This window comes from Bidens hawaiensis, unplaced genomic scaffold, assembly GCF_021521415.1.
Source record: "Bidens hawaiensis isolate Kalapana, Puna unplaced genomic scaffold, B.hawaiensis_p1.1 tig00016560_1, whole genome shotgun sequence".
NCBI lineage: Eukaryota > Viridiplantae > Streptophyta > Magnoliopsida > Asterales > Asteraceae > Bidens > Bidens hawaiensis.
Window position 1 is genome coordinate 44358 of NW_027492517.1, and position 18620 is coordinate 62977.

Consider the following 18620-nt stretch of genomic DNA (forward strand, 5'->3'; position numbering starts at 1 on the left):
CTTTCATGATTATATAAAATACAATGATTTTGGTACTTCCTCATGTGTAGATTAAGTCGATCATTCTAGCTAGTTGTTGTTCAACAACATATATAGCTAGAGTTTCATCATTGCAATATACTAGATAACGGATTGCTTGGATTCGTGCTTGTTTGTCGTATGCTAGATCTTCGTTCTAGGTAAATGTATATATGCATGTAATTGTAGCCCATCTATTGAGTTTCGGTTGGAGGGAGGATTAAGGTAGGAAAACTCATTGTGTCCTTTCTTGTTTATATTAGTTATGGAAGGTTTTCATATGGCGACAGAGGATTTGATGGACTTGAAGTTGTTTCGAGGGGTTGGTATTGTGAAGGATAATTTGTTTTTTCATATCGGATGATCAAAATTCTTGGAATGGAATTTGAGTGACACGCATTTTGGATCGGTTCTTTGTAGTCTATAAGGAAACGCATTGGAATAAATATGTACCGAGAAAAACTAGCATTATGGTGTGAGTGTGTGACATTTACTTTTGGATCGTCTTTCAACAACAGATGAAGGAAACTTAAGCAATAATGTTGGGTAATACTAGTATTTTGTTTCCTACATGCTCTTGTAAAGTGGAATCTAGGGATCATTTGTTTGGAGAGTGTCAGGTTGCTGCTCATACTTGAGGTTCTTTTTTTTAGATGGTTGGATCTTTAATATCCGAGTTCTTTGAAGTTGGAGTGTATATGCTCATGGTTGGAGGCGATATCTTGCCTAGGGCAAAGAAGGTGTTTGCGAAAGCGATTATCATGACAGGGTGTTGGGTCCTTTGGCGGTTCAAAAATGACTTTATTTTAGTCAAGTTATAGCGACTCTTTGAACAACCTTATTTTTGTTATTATGTTGTTCACTTTTCGTTCATGTGGTTTGAAAATAGAATTATAACATGTAATATAGGTTTAAAACCCCTATAATCATGATGTACTTTGTTCGGTTTTTGTCTGGCTTTCTTAACAGTCGGGTTTTAATATATAGTTGCGCTCTAGTTATTATCCAGTTGTGTTAAGAACTTATGCTTTTGTGATGATGAGAGATTTTGATATGTGAGTTTCAAAATATGAAAAACAATATTGAGTTAGTTCAAGTGCTTCCCTTATATAGGTGTTGAATGATGAATCTACACAAAGGAAGATGTGAAACGCTACGACTGTTCCAACGACAGTTAATTTTGATGCCTAAAACGTTAATTCTGTAACAGACAACAACTACCAAAGTTCCTCAGCCACTACCGACCTTCAACTTCTTAACTGAATTTCAAAGTCACTATCGTCGTAATGTTTACTACCTAGCGACAGCTTCAAAGATAATTTAGATGTTTAACTAGTCGATATTTAATATAATGCTCTTAAATTTCACGGGTTGTTCATGTTCAAATAATTACAATTGGCCTTCTCAAATCATCATGCATGATGATTGACATCCCTTCTCAGTAAAGCGATGATTGACATCCCTTTTCAGTAAATACGGGTATTGGAAATAGTTTCAAACGCTATTAAAAAAAGGTTCGGCTGATCAATGCGTCATTTATTTAAAAAACCATCTCATTTCTCAATAACCTTATTTTATGGTAGGAAGTATATGTGGGATACACGCAAAGAAAGAGTTTGAAATAATGAAGTATCGAGTGGCAATCGATCAATGGAAATGCATATAAAAAGAATATTGGCCAACAATGTCTTTATGCTTTTCCTAACTTTTACTGGATTCCTGCTTTGTTTTTTTCTTTTTAACCTTCTCCACTTCTCTGTCATATTATTTCTTTTGTTTTCAACTTGTGTTCGGGTTTCCATATATTATTATTAATATTATTATCTTTCTTGTTTTCTTATTATGAATCAATGATATTCAAAATACATTTGAAAAATAATAATCATATTATCACAAATCATTTTTATTAAATTTTAAAAAGGTTCTTTAAAAAAAATTTCCATCTGCAGTAGATTCACTAAAAAAAGTAACAATTAATGAAGCTTGCAACCGGCAGAAATAGTCGTAAACATAGCGACCAAATGAAATGATCGCAAAAGGTAGATGTGTTGTGCGTACAAATCTAATTTAGAAAATTACCCTAAAGTATCTATGCAAATATGCAATACTTCCCTAAGATGGGACTGATTTGCAACATTTTATGATACATTTAAAACAAATTATAAAAGAAAGAACTATAAAATCCAGATTAAAGAAAACCAAATTCTTCTATTTATGTTTTTAAGTTTGTTTGTTTGGCTAGCTATAAACTATTGTCACCCAAGATGTACCAATAGAGTCTTTGCTATCATACAATAACATAAATATCATTAAATTAAATGTTGGATGATGGTGTTCTTGTGCAAGCTTTAAGCAATGTAATGATGCAAGTGCATTTATAGAATGTGTGGAGCAGGCTGCCTCCCATGAATGTCAACTGCAATGGTCCACTTTTAGTGTCTCTCTTAGACAGCTTTAAACAATACATCCCTCAATTCCCTTACCAGTTTATTTCTTTAGGATTTTTTATACATAAAATCAAAAAAAGTTATGTGACTCCATGGTTGCACTTGTAGTTATGTCACTGTATGGTTCATATCTATTTATACTTTGAATACTTAAGTACACATCATACATCACTTTTTCACTCTCAGTTAGACTATGTGTTCAGGTTTGGCTAGTTAAAGTGTCACGTCACTATCATGTAGATAGTGAGCTTTAATAATTCATCATTTAACAAACACGTTATAATTTTAATTAGATACTAAAAAACACAAAAGAAAAATGTGTTTTGCTGAAATGGGTTGAACCCCACCTTCTTGAGCCCTCTTGGGCGTTTAGAGAATGGCGAGAGGAAGGCGGCCGGTTTGGCTCCGGCATTGTATTGTGATTTGGCAACTAGTTAAAAGCTGAGATGGATGAAGCCTTCACAACACTCAGTCTTCCAACCATAAAATGTCTGATTGGAAGTTGTGTATCAGAAAAACATGCATGTATTGTGTAATGGCATATGGGATATTGAAGTTATTTTAACTCATATCATAAGAAAAACAACATATTGAAATATCTTTGATATAGAGTTTTGTTAACTTGGTCAACCTTTTAAGTTTTTACTTATTTAGGAATCTATGTTTGATTTTAACACCCTCTTAACTTTCATATTAGTCAAATAGCCCATAAGGTGTTAATAAAGTTTCACCTCATAATTTAACTTTTACCGACTTCACATAAAATTAAATTTTGTAAATCGTTTTAACAAGATAACAAGGAGCCTAGCTTCCTTTAATAAAATAGAACCCTCCCCCCCACACCCCCACCACAACACACACATGGAAAATTCCTCCACTTCCTATATTTTTTCATTTTCTAATATATATAAGTATCTTAAGTACGATCTTTTTTTAACAAAAAATTTCTTTTACTATAATATACACTAATAAATCTAAATTATTTCACTGTTTAGGTTTAAATCTGAGACCTCTCTTCTAAAAGACATGTGTCTCTATTAAATGAGCTAGTTATACATTTACTTTAGTACAATCTTTTAAATAATGGAGTCTGGTATTAAAGTCATTAAAGCGTTTTATAAAGAGTTAACAAGCGTGTTTCAAAATTTGAGACACCACGTTTCATTAACTATTAGAATAGATTCATGTTTCTAACTCTAGATTCCTTGCGTTCTAGACAACCTACAAAAGGATGCCCTTGCGTATATTCTATAAGTTGTTTTTGAAGAAAACCAAATGGTATACCTTCAAACTAAACTAGGAGTTTTTCTTCTTTTTAAAAGCCATTTGTTATTGGATTATTATTGCACCCAATAGATACACTTATGTTGTATTCTTTTGTAGTTTTGGAAAAAAATGAAATGATTTTCAAAAATCCATTCATGTTTTATTAAGAAGTTATTTATACAAATTTATCTTAAGCTATGAAGCCATCTGGTTCTAGTAGGATCGTTTTAAGATGAAATCAAGTCATGAGATTGACCATTCGCAATCTCCAATTTCCTCGAACCACAATCGTCTCCAATCATCAACTTCGTTCGGATGAAGCCAATTGTTATCGCTTTGGACGATCCAAATAGTGAGTTTCTAGAGTTTGTTTGGAGAATCCCAATTACACGCTGATAATAAAGGATTAGATTGTTGAGAGCGATTAATATAGTGTATTGTCAAGTTGTCATACAAAAAGTATTATGACATGTTTTATATTTAAATATGAAATTAACAATGTTTAGAGTTATTTTATAACAAATATGCACTAATAATCACATAACATGTAAATTTATTAATTAAAGAAAACTATAGCAATATTATATACAAATTAAAGATAATAAAATATTCATCTTTATGGTGTAATTTTTAAAAATATTAGCATATGAAAAAAGTTAAGAGTCGCTTAAAAGTTGTGGGGATGATTGGTTTAAAAACAAAATTAAAAGAAATACATGGCTAAGATGATACAACAAAAGTGTAAATTGTCTTAACATAGTCAAAAGTTAGGTAAAAATGAGGATACAAAAGCGTTAATATATGCATAAAAGACTATTTTGCCCTCCTAAGCTCTAAAACACGTGCAATAAATGCTATATCATTAACAATAAATATTGTATTATTTTAAAATGCATATGTGCGTTGCATTATAATACAGTATAGAACAATCGAACAATTTAGAAATCAAAATCTATTCATCCATGACCTGACCAATGAACTTTAGCTCAACTGATATATGAAGGGAAGTGGAGATTTTGACTAAATGCCGCAAGGTATCAAGTTTGACTCCGATTCTAGCCAGATTTTAACGCAGTGGGCCTTCAGACTACGATTTTCCTTAAATAAGAGATGATGAGTTTGGGCCATCCGATACCGTACGCGATCGCCTTTTGTCACATAGTTACCCTGAGTAGTTGGAATTTTATTCATTGATAAAAAAATAATAAAATAAAATCTATCCGGGTCCCGTGTCAATATTTTACGTAGGATAATAATAGGAGATGATAGCCTGATAAACATAGGATAAAATAATATATACAAATAAATAAATCCACAATTCCACATCCTGAGAAAAAAAAGGTTCGTGTGAAGAATCCTGTGGTTTTCTTTCAATTATTTGTTTTGTGCCGTACTCTTTACTTACACTATCTACTTGCTTTTGCTACCACCAACCAATTACTGTAAGTTTCATTCATTCTTTTCTTGTAACTTTTTATAATTTTATTTTTACACAAATTGTTTTTGTTTGCATGTTCATTTGCTACATTTTACAACATTTGTGGGTGTAAATGCAATTTTGTAACAAAGTGTTAAGATGCATTTGTGTGTGGATTTGATTTGTGAGTATAGGGTTTGATGCTTTCAGTTTTGGAAAATTTAGGGTTTTTTTTAGCAAATGTGTGTTCATGAGTTTATGTGGTGATTAGAGGTGCACACTGAATCCGGTTAACCGAACTTTTGGCAGGGGTGTGCACGGTTCGGTTAATTTCGGTCAATAACTAAAATCAAACTGGACTAAAATTTTTCCTTAGAAATACATGAAATAATGGGTATTAAATACATGAAATGGAGGTATAAAACCTGGAAATATATGAAATTATGAATGATTCGGTTAACGAGGGTACAAAAGATAACGATAACTGCTTTTCGGTTAATTCGGTTCAATTCGTTTAACGGTCCGGTTATTGCTCATCCCTTGGTTCGGGACCAGTTTATAATTCTCTCCACTGAAACCGATTAACCGAACCGAAACCAATCACAAACAGGTTTTGACTTTTGGAACCATTAAAGATGAAGATATATGTTGAGGTTTTGTATTATGTGATTTCAGAGGAATCATGAGCAATGAAGAAGAGAAGAGGTGTCCTTTGTGTGCAGAAGAGATGGATTGGACTGATCAACAATTAAAGCCTTGCAAATGTGGTTATGAGGTTTTTTTTTTTCAGCCCAATTTCTTTTTTTGTTAATTCGTTTGTTGGTTTAATATTATTCAATTTTAGATGGAAGGAAATTAGGTTTATAAACTCAGATTACATATTTACATTATTATTATTCTTACTATTTCAGGTGTGTGTTTGGTGTTGGCATCACATAATCGACATGGCTGAAAAGGATGCAACAGAGGGATTATGTCCTGCATGCCGGACACCATATGATAAGAATAGAATTGTAGGGTTGGAATCAAATTTTCAGAGGTTGAAAATTGAAATACTTTCCAATCTTGTTAATTTTAATCGCTTCGTTTTACGTTAAGATTCATAAAACCAGTCCTTTGTGTAGGGTGTCTGCTAATAATTCTAGTAAAAAACAAAAGCAACCGAAGGCTAAACACAAACCGAATGAAGGAAGGAAAGACCTTAGCAGTGTCCGAGTTATTCAACGAAAAATGGCGTATATTATTGGGCTGCCCATTAGTCTGGCCGATGAAGATGTATGCACCTTTAAATTTCAATTCTGTTTATGGGACCATCCAATGTTTATGTAATGTTATTGGGTCATTGTTGTGCAGTTATTGCAGCGGAAAGATTATTTTGGGCAATACGGGAAAGTTACTAAGGTTTCTCTTTCTCGGACATCGGGTGGGACTGTTCAACAGTTTGCCAACGACACTTGTAGTGTGTATGTTTTACAGCTTTTAAAATTGATATATTTCGGTATATGTTAATGCACACTATATATTGTATGCTATTTTATATATTGCTTAGTGTCTAAGTATTTATAGATATATTGCATACTCGAAAGAGGAAGAAGCAGTGAGGTGTATTCAATCCATGCATGGCTATGTGCTGGATGGTAGGTTTTTAAGGCAAGTACATAACCTTCTATTTCTTGTTTACTTGTATTTATGGACGGTAGGCCTGTAAACGAACCAAGCGAACCCGAACAGGCTTGTTTGTGTTAACTTTAACTGAACAAACGAGCACGAGCACGAACACGGACACTTAAACAAACAATTTTTCTTGTTCATGCTCTCTCCATAAGAAAATGAATGTGTTTGTGCTCTATTATACTCGTTGTTAGTATTCTAAATGAAAGGTTCACAAACAAAAATGAACACAAATAACGTAAACAAACACAGATGAATATAATCGAACACAAACTAAAATAAACAAAGACCTATTAAAAGTAAACGTATTCTCAAACTAGCGTCTGAAGTACCATTATTATTAATTTTAACAATTAAGAAGTCAACAAAGATATCCAATAAAGGTTTAACTATGAAACTAAAATTGATTTCAAATTAGTGTTTTTTAATAACTAAAGTTGAGTGAATATGGAACATAAACGAACTGAAATAAACAAACGTAAATGAAAGAACATATATGAACGAGCGAGCTATGTGTCCATGTTCATTCGTTTAGTTAAATGAACAAAAAAGTTGTGTTTATGTTCTTTTGTTAAATGAACGAACATAAACGAACTTCCCATCGCTTCATAGAACATTCGGTTCGTTTACAGACATGGTGGGCATCATATGTATTTGATTATCAATCATTCAGTTAAAATTCAACTTTTGCAGAGCATCATTTGGGACCGCAAAGTACTGTCATTCATGGTTAAGGAATACGGTATGCATGAAATGGTCAACTAAAAAGTCATCAAGATCCACTTTTTCAGTAAATGTTTGAGAAAACTAATTTTTTTTCTTTTTGTTGGTCAGCCCTGCAACAATGTTGCATGTTTATATTTGCATACTATTGGCGCAGAAGAAGATAGTTTTGGCAAAGATGAAATTGCTGCAGTTCATACTAGGTATTATATATCACATTAAAAGCTTAATGTCACTGTTGTCTATTTTGTGAATTGATACTAATTCTATGTTTGCATTTAGTTAAACATCGAGACTAAAGTTCTATACGATCTCATAATAAAGCTTCTTAACAAATTTAATTGCAGGAATAGAGTTCAAGAAATTGTTGGTGCTACTCAATATTTGCATAAACGCTCGGGTAGTATGTTGCCACCCCCGGTAGATGAACACTCAAATAGCCGCAGTGCTTCCGTTCAGGTACCTGCTTTTAGCTGTTGCCTAGAAGTAAGATTTTTTCTGTTATTCTTTCCAACTGAAAAATATGATTAATGTTAAAACACGTTGTACGGGTGTGAATAAAACCGATCCCAGACCAAAAGAACCAGAAACCAAACCAAAATAAAAACCCATGGTTTGATTTTACGTCTTCACAAAAGCCAAAATTTTGGTGCGGTTTCGGTTTGCGGGTAACTAAAGCCCAAAAAAACGAACTGAACTTATAGATTTTTTTTTTCTTTTGAATTCTAAGTTATTATAATAAATTAATACATAGTGTACCCAAATATTTTAGTCCAGGTGTATATCAATAAAAAAGTTATTAACTAACAAATAAATGTAGGCCCAAATTCATTATTTTTAGCCAATTTTAGTTTTCGGCTTAAATTTTGTAGCCTAAATGGTGAAACCGAAACCTAAAAAACGAAATTTGAACGGTTTTTTTTAAAAACTTAAAAACCGAAATTTTAGTTTTTGGTTCGGTTTGAACTTTGAATCCAAAACCAAGCCCGACCGACCCATGCACACCCCTAAAACACAGTGTGACTGTTTTCTTGTAATCTGTTTTTCTATAGTTTAGATCATGAGTTCACAACTGTGAAACTTTTTTTGCTATTGTTCAGGAGGTAGCACATGCTGCAGTAGCTTCTGATGATATTTTGTCGTGTTCTAACAACAAAGACGAAGAAATAAAATCAACCAAACATGTGAAAAGTTTTGTTGATATTGTTGCAAGGCCGTGTAATTCAGGTGCAGATAAAGATATTAGTTTAGTATCAGAAGAGCCGATGCTAAACTTATGTTCTGATATGTCTTCTGTATGCATCAATAGGAGTAATCTTGACAAGGCTGAATGTTCTGATTTTGTGCCATTAAAATCATCAACCAGCAAGTTATATAGTGAGCCTTTTAGGGAAGCTTCTAGACCTCTTTCTCTAGGACAAGATGATCTAACCCATATGGACACTAACATTACAAAAGAACAACCAGGTTTGGTATTAGATTCACAACATTCTTTGAAACCCGTTGAGGTAATTAAGAATAGTGACCATTGGTGGCATATGGAGTTAGAGTCGAGTAGTCAAAATGGTTATGGTGTTAATAACCAAGCAGAATCTAGGGTAAACGATGCGTGCAATGAGAAAGGATTTGAAAATCTGGCTAAGTTAGATTCACAAAATTCTTTGAAACCCGCTGAGGTAATTAAGAATAGTGACCATTGGTGTCATACGGAGTCGAGTAGTCAAAACGTTTATGGTGTAAATAACCATGCAGAATCTAGATTAAACAGTGTATACAACGAGAAGATATTTGAAAATTTGGCTAAGTTAGATAGAATACATGGAGGGTCTAAATCTATTTTTAATGAAGAGATAGTAGAGCAACTGAGACGGCTTGATGATGATAGTCTTGTGAATGATGACAAAAATTCTGCTGCTGTTGAAAGCAGTATAATATCAAATATATTATCCATGGATTTTGATGGGTGTGATGATTCGGTTTTGCCTCAAACGGTAACTGGATTGTTTGACAAGAAAGATGGACGGCATGGTTCTTTATGGAGTTTTCAAAAGAGTGATCAATCAAGATTTTCTTTTGCAAATGAAGGTTCTGTTGAGAACCAGGACCGTGCCTACAAACCGCAATATCAAGGTATGCGTATCACATCCATGTAGCATAATTTATTTCTAGGGTTCTATGATTACAATTTTTATGTGGTGTATATAGTTGGATAGATATTTTCATTAATATCTTTCTAAATTACTATTGTTTTGTAATGAAAGCATCTAGGGCTCAGAACGTGATACCACCAGGATTTCCCAAACCCCCTCCTGGCTTTTCGTCGGGCATAAGAACGGAGCCGATTGTTTCTGCTAGTTCTGGTACGTGACATTTTGTATATACATAAATTTGCATTCTTTCTTTATATTGCAACCCTAAGTAAGTGTTTTGACTTTGTTAAATGTCAAATTCTATTCTGCAATCACAAAGCAAACTGTTTTGTACTTTTATGGATAATCATAATATCCATAAAATATCCCAAAAATGGGTCTATCCTCTCCTATAGTTATAACCGATATTTTGTATTAATAGTTAAATACTAAAAGACTAATAGTGCTTTGTTTGCTTTATTTTCAGGAAGTTATGTGAAGAATTCTTTACCAGACAATCATTATCGTACACCATCAATAGGGAATCTACGCAACAGTAGTGATGATCTTATCGATCCTGCAATAATGGCTGTTGGAAGAGGCAATTCATCATCTTTTGACATGAGGTCAAGCTCATTTGATGAAGAGACAAAGCTCTGGCTTTTGATGCAACAACAACAATCTGCCTCTGCATCGGCCCAAACATCCTTCATGCAACAACACATCACACCCCGGTTTCCTTCTTCACGGAATGATTATTATGGAGATCTGAATTCCAGGCTCGTGAACCAGGGCTGCACACAGCAACAGCACTCACAACCCATGTTTTCAAATGGTCATATAACAAACGGGTATCAGCAACTGCACTTTGATGGGGCTCAAGTTAACACCAGAAGTGAAGTGGGAGGCTTGCAGGAACAATTTCAGAGGAATGAGAGGTTCGGGTTAGAGAAATTAGTATCCGGGTATTTGGAATGTAAATTATTCATCTTTCTAACTTATCTGGTTTGATTATATGAAATGAACATTCAATTATTAAATCCATACTGTTTGTGTATTCAAATGAGAAACATGAAATCTTGGGTGCTTGTCATTTGCCATGGCTTCGGTTTGAGTTTCATATTGTCAAACAAGTTTTTTTTATAAAAATGACTAAGAAAATGAATTCGATGATACTAGAATTTGTGCAGTCATCTATCTATAAGCATATCAAAGAGACCAGAGTTAAAGGTCTACTTCAGTTTTGTACCCCATGACAAATATTTGACAGATTGGTCTGACCGGTTTTGAACTTGGTAAGAGGAGAATCCTGATGATGCTGCAGTAGAGGCAAATGCGACATTATGACCAATTGCCGACTGCATTTGCCATGATGTGTTCGAGACTCCAAACGTTATTGTTGGTTCCTGGCAATAATATTATCATAAATTTACACTTTTAGTCTATAATCATCACAACTGAATCATGTAAAACTCAGTTAATTGTTACCACATAATTAACAAGAGTTTACACACACCTTTGTCATACCAATATCCAAATTTAGATCAAGATTGTAACCATTAGTATCTTCATCCTTTCCTTTCCAGTTAATGTATACTCCATTAGATTTGACAACAGCTTTGTCATAAGCCCTGTATTCAGAGAAGAAACTGCAGGTTATTTAACAGCATACACACTAGAAACTTGGCATGTTTATGGTGATTTGCATATTATGATATTTCCAATAATCTTGCAGCTTCTGCTTCATTGTCAAATAATCCTAGGTAAACATACATGCAACTGAACATTTTAATCATGTCTTAAAATTTTGAATTCAACAAGGTAACAAGTAATTTTTGCTTACTTTTTCCCGAGTAACTGACCCATGCGAGCCTCCCATTTACCACATTTGTGATGGGTTACCCCTCGGTATTTTGAAGTCCCACGTGAGGATCCGCTACTGGGTTGACGCAGTATTTGAATAAATTCTTCTTTTGACAAGTTCTTCATCTGTTACATCAGTATGAAAAACTTAGGCCTTATAATGATCATGAAACTTAAAAGTACCATACAACATAAACCATCTAAATTGTCTCCACCTGTGTCATATCTTCCTCATAGTAACTCAAATCAAAATTGATATCTGCACCAGTTCCTCGAAACTTGATTGCAGCCAGATCATATGCTCTAAATTCAATTTGCAAATAAGTCTAAACCAAGATAAATATTGTGTAGCCAAACTAAATTTCTTATTGGAAAATGGGAACACTCACCTTGCTGCAGCATAGGATGTGTCAAATCCACCTGTAATCATACCAGCATTAAGTCATTAACTAATACATTAAACTGAAACTAATTTATGTTGTGACTTGAACAGAATTGGAATATCAACTATGCTTACCTATGTACACTTGTTTTCCGCAATCCCTGAACAGATAAATGCTAAGATGTTAGATTCTAATCAGCAAACAAAATAAGAAGCATTCGGATCATTGAGAACTCTTACAGCCTATTAATTTATATTCCATAATAATATCAATTTTAGTAAGAACTAGGGGGGCAAACGAGCCAAATCGCTCACGAGCTATTTTTTCGAGCATGAAACGAGCCGATCTTTTTCTAGCTCGAGCCTCAAATAAACCGAGCTCGAGCCTTGTATGGGAAGCTCATTTAGTTAAACGTTGAGTATATTTAAGTTTTACGTCTTCTGGACTTATATGTATTAGTTTCACAATGCACGCCCGAGCTCGAGCCGAGCTTTGGCTCGTTTAAGGTACTACATGAGCTCGGCTTAGGCTAGTTTAAGGTTTTTCTTAAAACATATAACATAATTAAAAACGTATACAAAAAATTGTTGAATAATACACGAGCAGAAGAAAACGACTCACGAGCCGCCTCGAGCTCTCGATAATGAGTTTGAGCCAAGCTCGAGCTCTCGTAAGTCAAAATGAGCCAAGCTCGAGCCTAGTTAGGCTCGGCTTGCCTCCGCTCGTTTTCAGCACGAAATTCTTATCACTCGGATCAAGCGAAACGTGCATTGATATGTTGTACTGTCCAATTAGTTATGCATATGATTACGCTCGGCTAGTTTCAAGCTTTTATCGATCTGATCTCAGGTAGTTTGCGAGTGGCTTGGCTCGTTAGCACCTCTCCTTACAACATATTGAATTCAAATTCTGAGAGATTTTGAACACGGAGTTCTGTTCTTATCATCCGGATCAAGCAAAACGTGCATTGACATGTTGTACCGTACAACTAGTTATGAACATTATACGGTTAACACTAAACAGCATAATTAGAAATAATAACTACCTAAATTAGAAATAGAATATGTAGATCAAGGATAATAATAATAACAACAACACACCATATATGTGCTTCCCAACGGCCGGTCCGACGATAAAACGTCACTCCGCGGTACGGTGAGCTCTTAGACGGCGGTCCACGTCGGTTTTTCCATAGTTTCCTTGGCAGCATCGGTTCCGTGTTCTTCTGCATCTCAGCAACAGATTCCGGTACCTTGAGATTCAACCAGTCCGCCGTAACAAACGATATCATCGACGAACGTGATGTAATTAATCCATAACTCAACTCATCCTCCACCTCCAAACCACCGGCAACCGGAAACAACTGCTTCGTAATCAAATTCTCATTCGATACGGAAATAACGTCATCGGAGACTAGAGGTTGTTCATCTTCTACACTGGAGGAAAGTGAAAGTGAAGCACCGGAACTGAAGCAATTAGTAGACTCAAAACCACAGTTAATATCTGCAACAACGTTTAGATCTAACATCATCTTCAATCCTTGATGGATTAACTGATCAAGCTCAAGCTGTCTGTGTGATTAATATTCAATCTAGAGAGAGAAATGGAGGGAAACTGAAACGGTTATAACAAAGTAACAAACTATCTGACACGCGAACACACAGCTTGTGTGTGTGTGTGTGTGTACGGATGAAAAGTTAATAGAGTATGAGTATTGGTGGAAACGACGCCGTTGTAGGATTATATATGGCGATGAAGGATGATATTAAACACGTGAAGTACATGCTATTCTATTGAGAAATAGTAATTATGTAACAATATCATTTTCATAGTCGGCTCATATACAGGGGTGCAAATAAGCCGAGCTGCTCGCGAGCTACTCGAGATCGGCTTGTTAAAAATCTCGAACGAGTCGAGCTTAATCGAGCCCGAGCCCGAGCTCAAGCCTAAAAGTAAGCTCGTTTAATAAACGAGCCCGAGCCCGAGCTTCACTTATCGAGCTCGAACCGGCTCGTGAGCCTAAACGAGCCTGTCATTTATATAATTTCTTAAAATATATAGTTAATAATTATTAATATATATATATATATATGTATATATCATGTTATAAAAATAAATAAAAATAAGTAAATAATATATATTATTTTATACAAAAAATTATAATAGAAAAAATATATAAAAATAATTATATTATTTAATAAATAACTTTTATATTATAAAAGGTAAACGAGCCGAGCTCGAGTTTGAAAAATCTACTCACGAGCCGAACTCAAGCTCTGGAAATAGAGCTCGAGCTCGAGCTCTATGTAAGTTAAACGAGCCGAGCTCGAGCCTGGTCAAGCTCGGGCTCGGCTCGGCTCGTTTGCACCCCCACTTATATAGGTACTATAATACTAATATCGTGTTTAGGTGTTTGTTGGTAATAGTTTTAAATTTAGATTTAAATCAACTTGTTATTAATAAAGATTTGATATATAATGTCAACTAATTTGAATTCATCATCCGAAACATAAACAAGTCGAAAGTCAAACATTAACTACAATGAAACAAATTTATTAGTCAATTACCCAAAAATGAAATAAGTTTTCTTTTAAAACGTCATGAACCCTAGTTAAGCACATAACAATTACGTATAACTTATAAGTTACAAAAGGTTCATTACTAGGCGGTTTGGTTTTCAAAGCAAACGCCCGCGTACCCCTATGAAGAGAGAAAGTTTCAAGCAAGGCGGAGAGGGTATTGTATCAAGCAACAAGCATTTTTATTTTATTTCATATGTATATAACGTATATTTTCGTTTTTTGATTAACCCGGCGTTTTGATGGCCGTATAAACTTTTTTACGTGACTGGAGTCAATAATGATAGAAGTTAAGAGTAGTACGAGCTAACCATATTTCCCTGACCGGAGTTCATATATTATTATTTTCTTTTTCTTTTGTGAAGTCCTTTTTTGTTTTTGTTTTTTTCATGTCGTTCAAATTATCATCTTTTTCATATGAGCTTTAGAATTGTTTTCATGAAGTTAGAAGCAAGACATGGACTATTCTTATTGAGTTATTTTAAAAAAGGAAAACTTTTCAAAAAGAATATCTATTACATGTTTGAAATTAACAATCTTGTGAACTAAGTTTTTTAACGGTTTTTTTACTTCTCATGTATTTTATACAAACCATTACATTATTTGACTTGTTTCGATCTAAATTTCTATGTTGTTTACTTGTGTTGATAGACATCCATACATTAAATAAACATTTCATTTACACCACTGAAGAAACACTAATCGACCCCGGGGCAGATTACGGATAATCTGGGGGTTAAGTAGATGTTTCCCACGAGGGTTAGGTCCGGCAAAGATGGTTGTTCTTCTGATGACCTGCAAAACAGACACCGTGAGCTCGTCACTGAGAAGGGGGGTACCTCCTTGTGACCACCCTCCGGCGTGAGAATCAGACTAGATTGCTCTTGACTATAAGTGTATATTAAGAGAAATGACTAGAGCAGATATCGGATAATATATGAAGATATAAGATGATGATACCGTTCCAAGGTGTTGGAGTATTTATAGCCGAAGGTAGGTGTCCAAGAAGGTACAGCCGGCTGTATAATATTCATTTCTACCAACTGTGGGCTACGCACGTGCCGTGCTGGTGGTTGGTGGGTAGGCAGCGGCTGATAGTGACATGGCCGGCTGTGTACTATTCCTTTTCCACCAACTGCAGGCTATGTACGTGCCACGACAAGGGTTGGTGAGTAGGCAGCGGCTGATAGTGACATTAAGTACTAGAGCGTGCTGCTCGTCGTACTGTTGTCAGTGAGCTGTCGCAGCTTTGGTCAGATCTTTTGTCTATACCTTGGCAGGTATAGTACAAAAGGTCCTCCAGTAGCGTACGGACTGGCTCATTTGGGCGGGAGAATTCCCGGCTTTGGGCGGGAGTATTCCCGGCTTGCTCATTCCCTCTTCAGTTAACATTACTGAATTATTTGAGAGTTAGTGCCTTGTGCGTGTAGCCTTGCTGTTAGTGCGGGTAGCCTTCCCTGATGGCTAGTATCCGCAGCTGCGGGAACAGGCGGAGTACGTCACCATTGAGAGGCTTTTCCTGCGGGAACAGCTTGCGTACTGCGCGTAAGGACGTCATCTCTCTGAGCATGGTTGGTCCTGCGGATCCAGTTGGTCTTTGCGCAGACGTCCCTCTAAGGAGTCTTGCGAGTTCAACTGCGCAGACGTCCCTCTTCGAGGTGAGTCTTGCGGGTCCAACTAGGCTCTGCTGGGACCTACCTCTTCAAGTCCCCCCCAGTCCAATGTTCTTCTCATGAATTGTTAATAAGTGAGGTGAACCTTTGGACTTAAGCAAGGGGTTTTGAAAAGGGGTTTAGTTTTAAGGTTTTCCATGGGGATTCTTCCCGCGGAAGTCCTAATGTCACGTGCAGAAATTCCTGACTTTTCTGCTTGATCTTTGGGTATGATGCGGGTAGGTCTGTAACCTCCTCGCAAGTCAGGAGCGTTGAGTACCACTTGTGTAGATTCTCCATGAGGTTTTGGTAGTTTTAAACATAGTGATCAATTATGTTAAACAACTAATTCCATCTTGGAGCTTCAAACAATCTAGTTCTCAACGTTCCCGCTATGCGGGTATATTATTTCCGTTTCCGCAAGCATGGCCCAGAAGATCCTTCTTGGTTTCGATTCCCTGCGAGTGCTAAGTATGTGAAGGGTTTTGCCTTGACACTGTACCCGCACTCGTCTTATAGTTACTTTACTTCCAAGGTATTCTTGGCTTCAATTCCCTGCAGGTGCTAAGTATGTGAAGGGTTTTGTCTTGACACTGTACCCGCACCTGTCTTATAGTTACTTGGTTGCCAAGGTATTATTGGCTTCAATTCCCTGCAGGTGCTAAGTATGTGAAGGGTTTTGCCTTGACATTGTACCCTCACCTGTCTTATAGTTACTTGGTTGCCAAGGTAAGGGGGTGTAGTCCTTACTTTTGAATCTTTTTGAATCTTGTTGAAATTCGAAGAGTTGGTGAAAGGATAAGAACAGTCCCAACTGTTGAAGGGACGGTTGCGTCGTCCGACGGTTTCTTCTGACAGTTTCAGGACGTGCAGGAAGTAATGGCAACGTGACAGTATATGGTCATTCCAGACGCTTTTTCAGGCGCGTGGGCACGTGGTTGCGAAGTTTACGGCGCACGTCCTGTCAACAGCTGTTGCCAGCTTGCTTTTTCCACGTGTCATAGTTTCATTGCACCTGCGTTTCTCTCTCTCCCGCATTAAATTCATCGCATTCATTGCGATGAGTATATAAAGGGAGGAGAGGATGCATCTCAATTCAGAGTTTCACTTCATCTTCTAAGCGATTTCCGGCGAATACTCTAACTTTTGTCGAGCATTCTCCTGAAATCGTTCTTCTTTCCATCCTCCGAAACACGTCTTCCATTCGTGATCCTGAGGCTATTGCCGAGGAGTCCGACGTGTACATCGAGAACCCGATGTCTGACAAGGACGATAAGAGTACTGCTGGGGAGTGCCAGTGTGCTCTTTCCGTCGACGTTTATCAGTACATCGTCAGGAAGTTCATGCTCGAGCCCTTCGAGCCTGAGTTTCCTGAGCCTCACCAGACGGTGTACGATGCCCCCAAGGGCAAGATAGGGGTGTATGTTGCATTCTTCATCTATGGGAATCTCAGGTTCCCATTGACGAAGTTTGTGTACCGTGTTTTGGAGAGACACGGTGTACACCTAACGGAGGTGCACCCGATGGCGATCGCAAAGGTTCGCCATTTTGAATGGGTGTGCCATATTCTGGGCGTTGAGCCCCGCGTCGACCGCCTGATGACCTTCTACTCTTGGAGGTGCATCCAGGGCTGGTATACCTTGGTCAATCGGATCAAGGGTTTGAAGATCTGCGCTACCGAGCGCAGTCTTCGTTCTTGGAAGCGGGAGTTTTTCTATGTCTCCGCTCGCGTCGTCCCCATTGCGATGACGTTCAAGAACGGGAGGGCGCTCCCTAGCCTTCACGCCTCCAATTACCAAGAGGCGGAATGGTTCGCCACGATCTTCCAGATCCAGACTCCGGTTTACCGCTTTGCGGAGTCTGGGATGGTGATGCTTGGGATGAGCCGGGTATGGAAGGATGCTGGGGCAGAGGCGCCACAGATTCCTATCGTCCTCGAATACTGTTTGAACTCTATCCCTTACGGTATGCTTCATATCTTTTTGCTGATTTAGGGTTTTTGCTCTAACCATCTCTTTCTTTTTTATTTTCAGAAAGAAACAACTTGCAGTCTCTTCTGCAGCCGCGGGAGAGCGGTGGTCCCGCTCGGTTGGGTACTCGTGATCTTGACGAGCACGATTTGCCCATCCTGGAGTAAACGGCGGATCGGTTTGTGGAGGTCTACCCGCCGGGCCACGAGATTCTGAGCGCCAGGCGGCCAGGTAAGGGACTCTTTAACCCTCGCCCTCTCAATGCTCAAACCTCTGCTAGAATTCCTCTAATTTTGTCATCTTCTGATGAGGAATCCACAGATGGTCTTTTCTTCGTGAGGAAGAAGAAAGCTGCCGGCGTGAGGGGCAAGGCGAAGGTTGCCTCCACTGCCGATCAGGGGAACCGGTCTGAGTCGGAGACCGAAAGTGAGGAGGCGGCGGGGAACCCTGGTGGTGGTGAGACAACTGTCTCGGAGGTTGAGACAGCTGTCACCTCCGATCC

General features: G+C 37.1%; 2 protein-coding genes across 2 annotated transcripts; one reads left to right on the forward strand and one right to left on the reverse strand.

Moving 5' to 3' along the window:
• The first annotated feature begins 5071 nt into the window (after positions 1 to 5071).
• LOC143551690 (uncharacterized) lies at positions 5072 to 9870 on the forward strand. Its single transcript, XM_077042071.1, has 12 exons — positions 5072 to 5173; positions 5824 to 5923; positions 6060 to 6187; positions 6273 to 6423; positions 6502 to 6611; positions 6715 to 6798; positions 7513 to 7561; positions 7654 to 7745; positions 7890 to 8001; positions 8643 to 9050; positions 9219 to 9691; positions 9804 to 9870. Exons 2-12 carry the CDS (start codon positions 5831 to 5833, stop codon positions 9808 to 9810), a joined length of 1707 nt encoding a protein of 568 aa, XP_076898186.1. The 5' UTR covers positions 5072 to 5173; positions 5824 to 5830; the 3' UTR covers positions 9811 to 9870.
• A 961-nt stretch (positions 9871 to 10831) lies between these two features.
• LOC143551686 (ethylene-responsive transcription factor RAP2-7-like) lies at positions 10832 to 13448 on the reverse strand. Its single transcript, XM_077042068.1, has 7 exons — positions 13018 to 13448; positions 12052 to 12077; positions 11924 to 11954; positions 11750 to 11837; positions 11515 to 11660; positions 11188 to 11302; positions 10832 to 11077 (listed from the first exon to the last, which is right to left on the reverse strand). Exons 1-7 carry the CDS (start codon positions 13446 to 13448, stop codon positions 10904 to 10906), a joined length of 1011 nt encoding a protein of 336 aa, XP_076898183.1. The 3' UTR covers positions 10832 to 10903.
• Between the last annotated feature and the right edge of the window lie 5172 nt (positions 13449 to 18620).

Excerpts from the sequence above, each read along its gene's own strand:
- LOC143551690 (XM_077042071.1), top strand. The coding sequence starts at position 5,831 with ATGAGCAATGAAGAAGAGAAGAGGTGTCCTTTGTGTGCAGAAGAGATG. Across the intron at positions 6,424-6,501 it reads TTAGTCTGGCCGATGAAGAT|TTATTGCAGCGGAAAGATTA; the intron begins GTATGCACCTTT and ends ATTGTTGTGCAG. Across the intron at positions 7,562-7,653 it reads ATTCATGGTTAAGGAATACG|CCCTGCAACAATGTTGCATG; the intron begins GTATGCATGAAA and ends TTTGTTGGTCAG.
- LOC143551686 (XM_077042068.1), bottom strand. The coding sequence starts at position 13,448 with ATGATGTTAGATCTAAACGTTGTTGCAGATATTAACTGTGGTTTTGAG. Across the intron at positions 12,078-13,017 it reads CGTTGGGAAGCACATATATG|GGATTGCGGAAAACAAGTGT; the intron begins GTGTGTTGTTGT and ends TTATCTGTTCAG. Across the intron at positions 11,661-11,749 it reads ATGAGGAAGATATGACACAG|ATGAAGAACTTGTCAAAAGA; the intron begins GTGGAGACAATT and ends CTGATGTAACAG.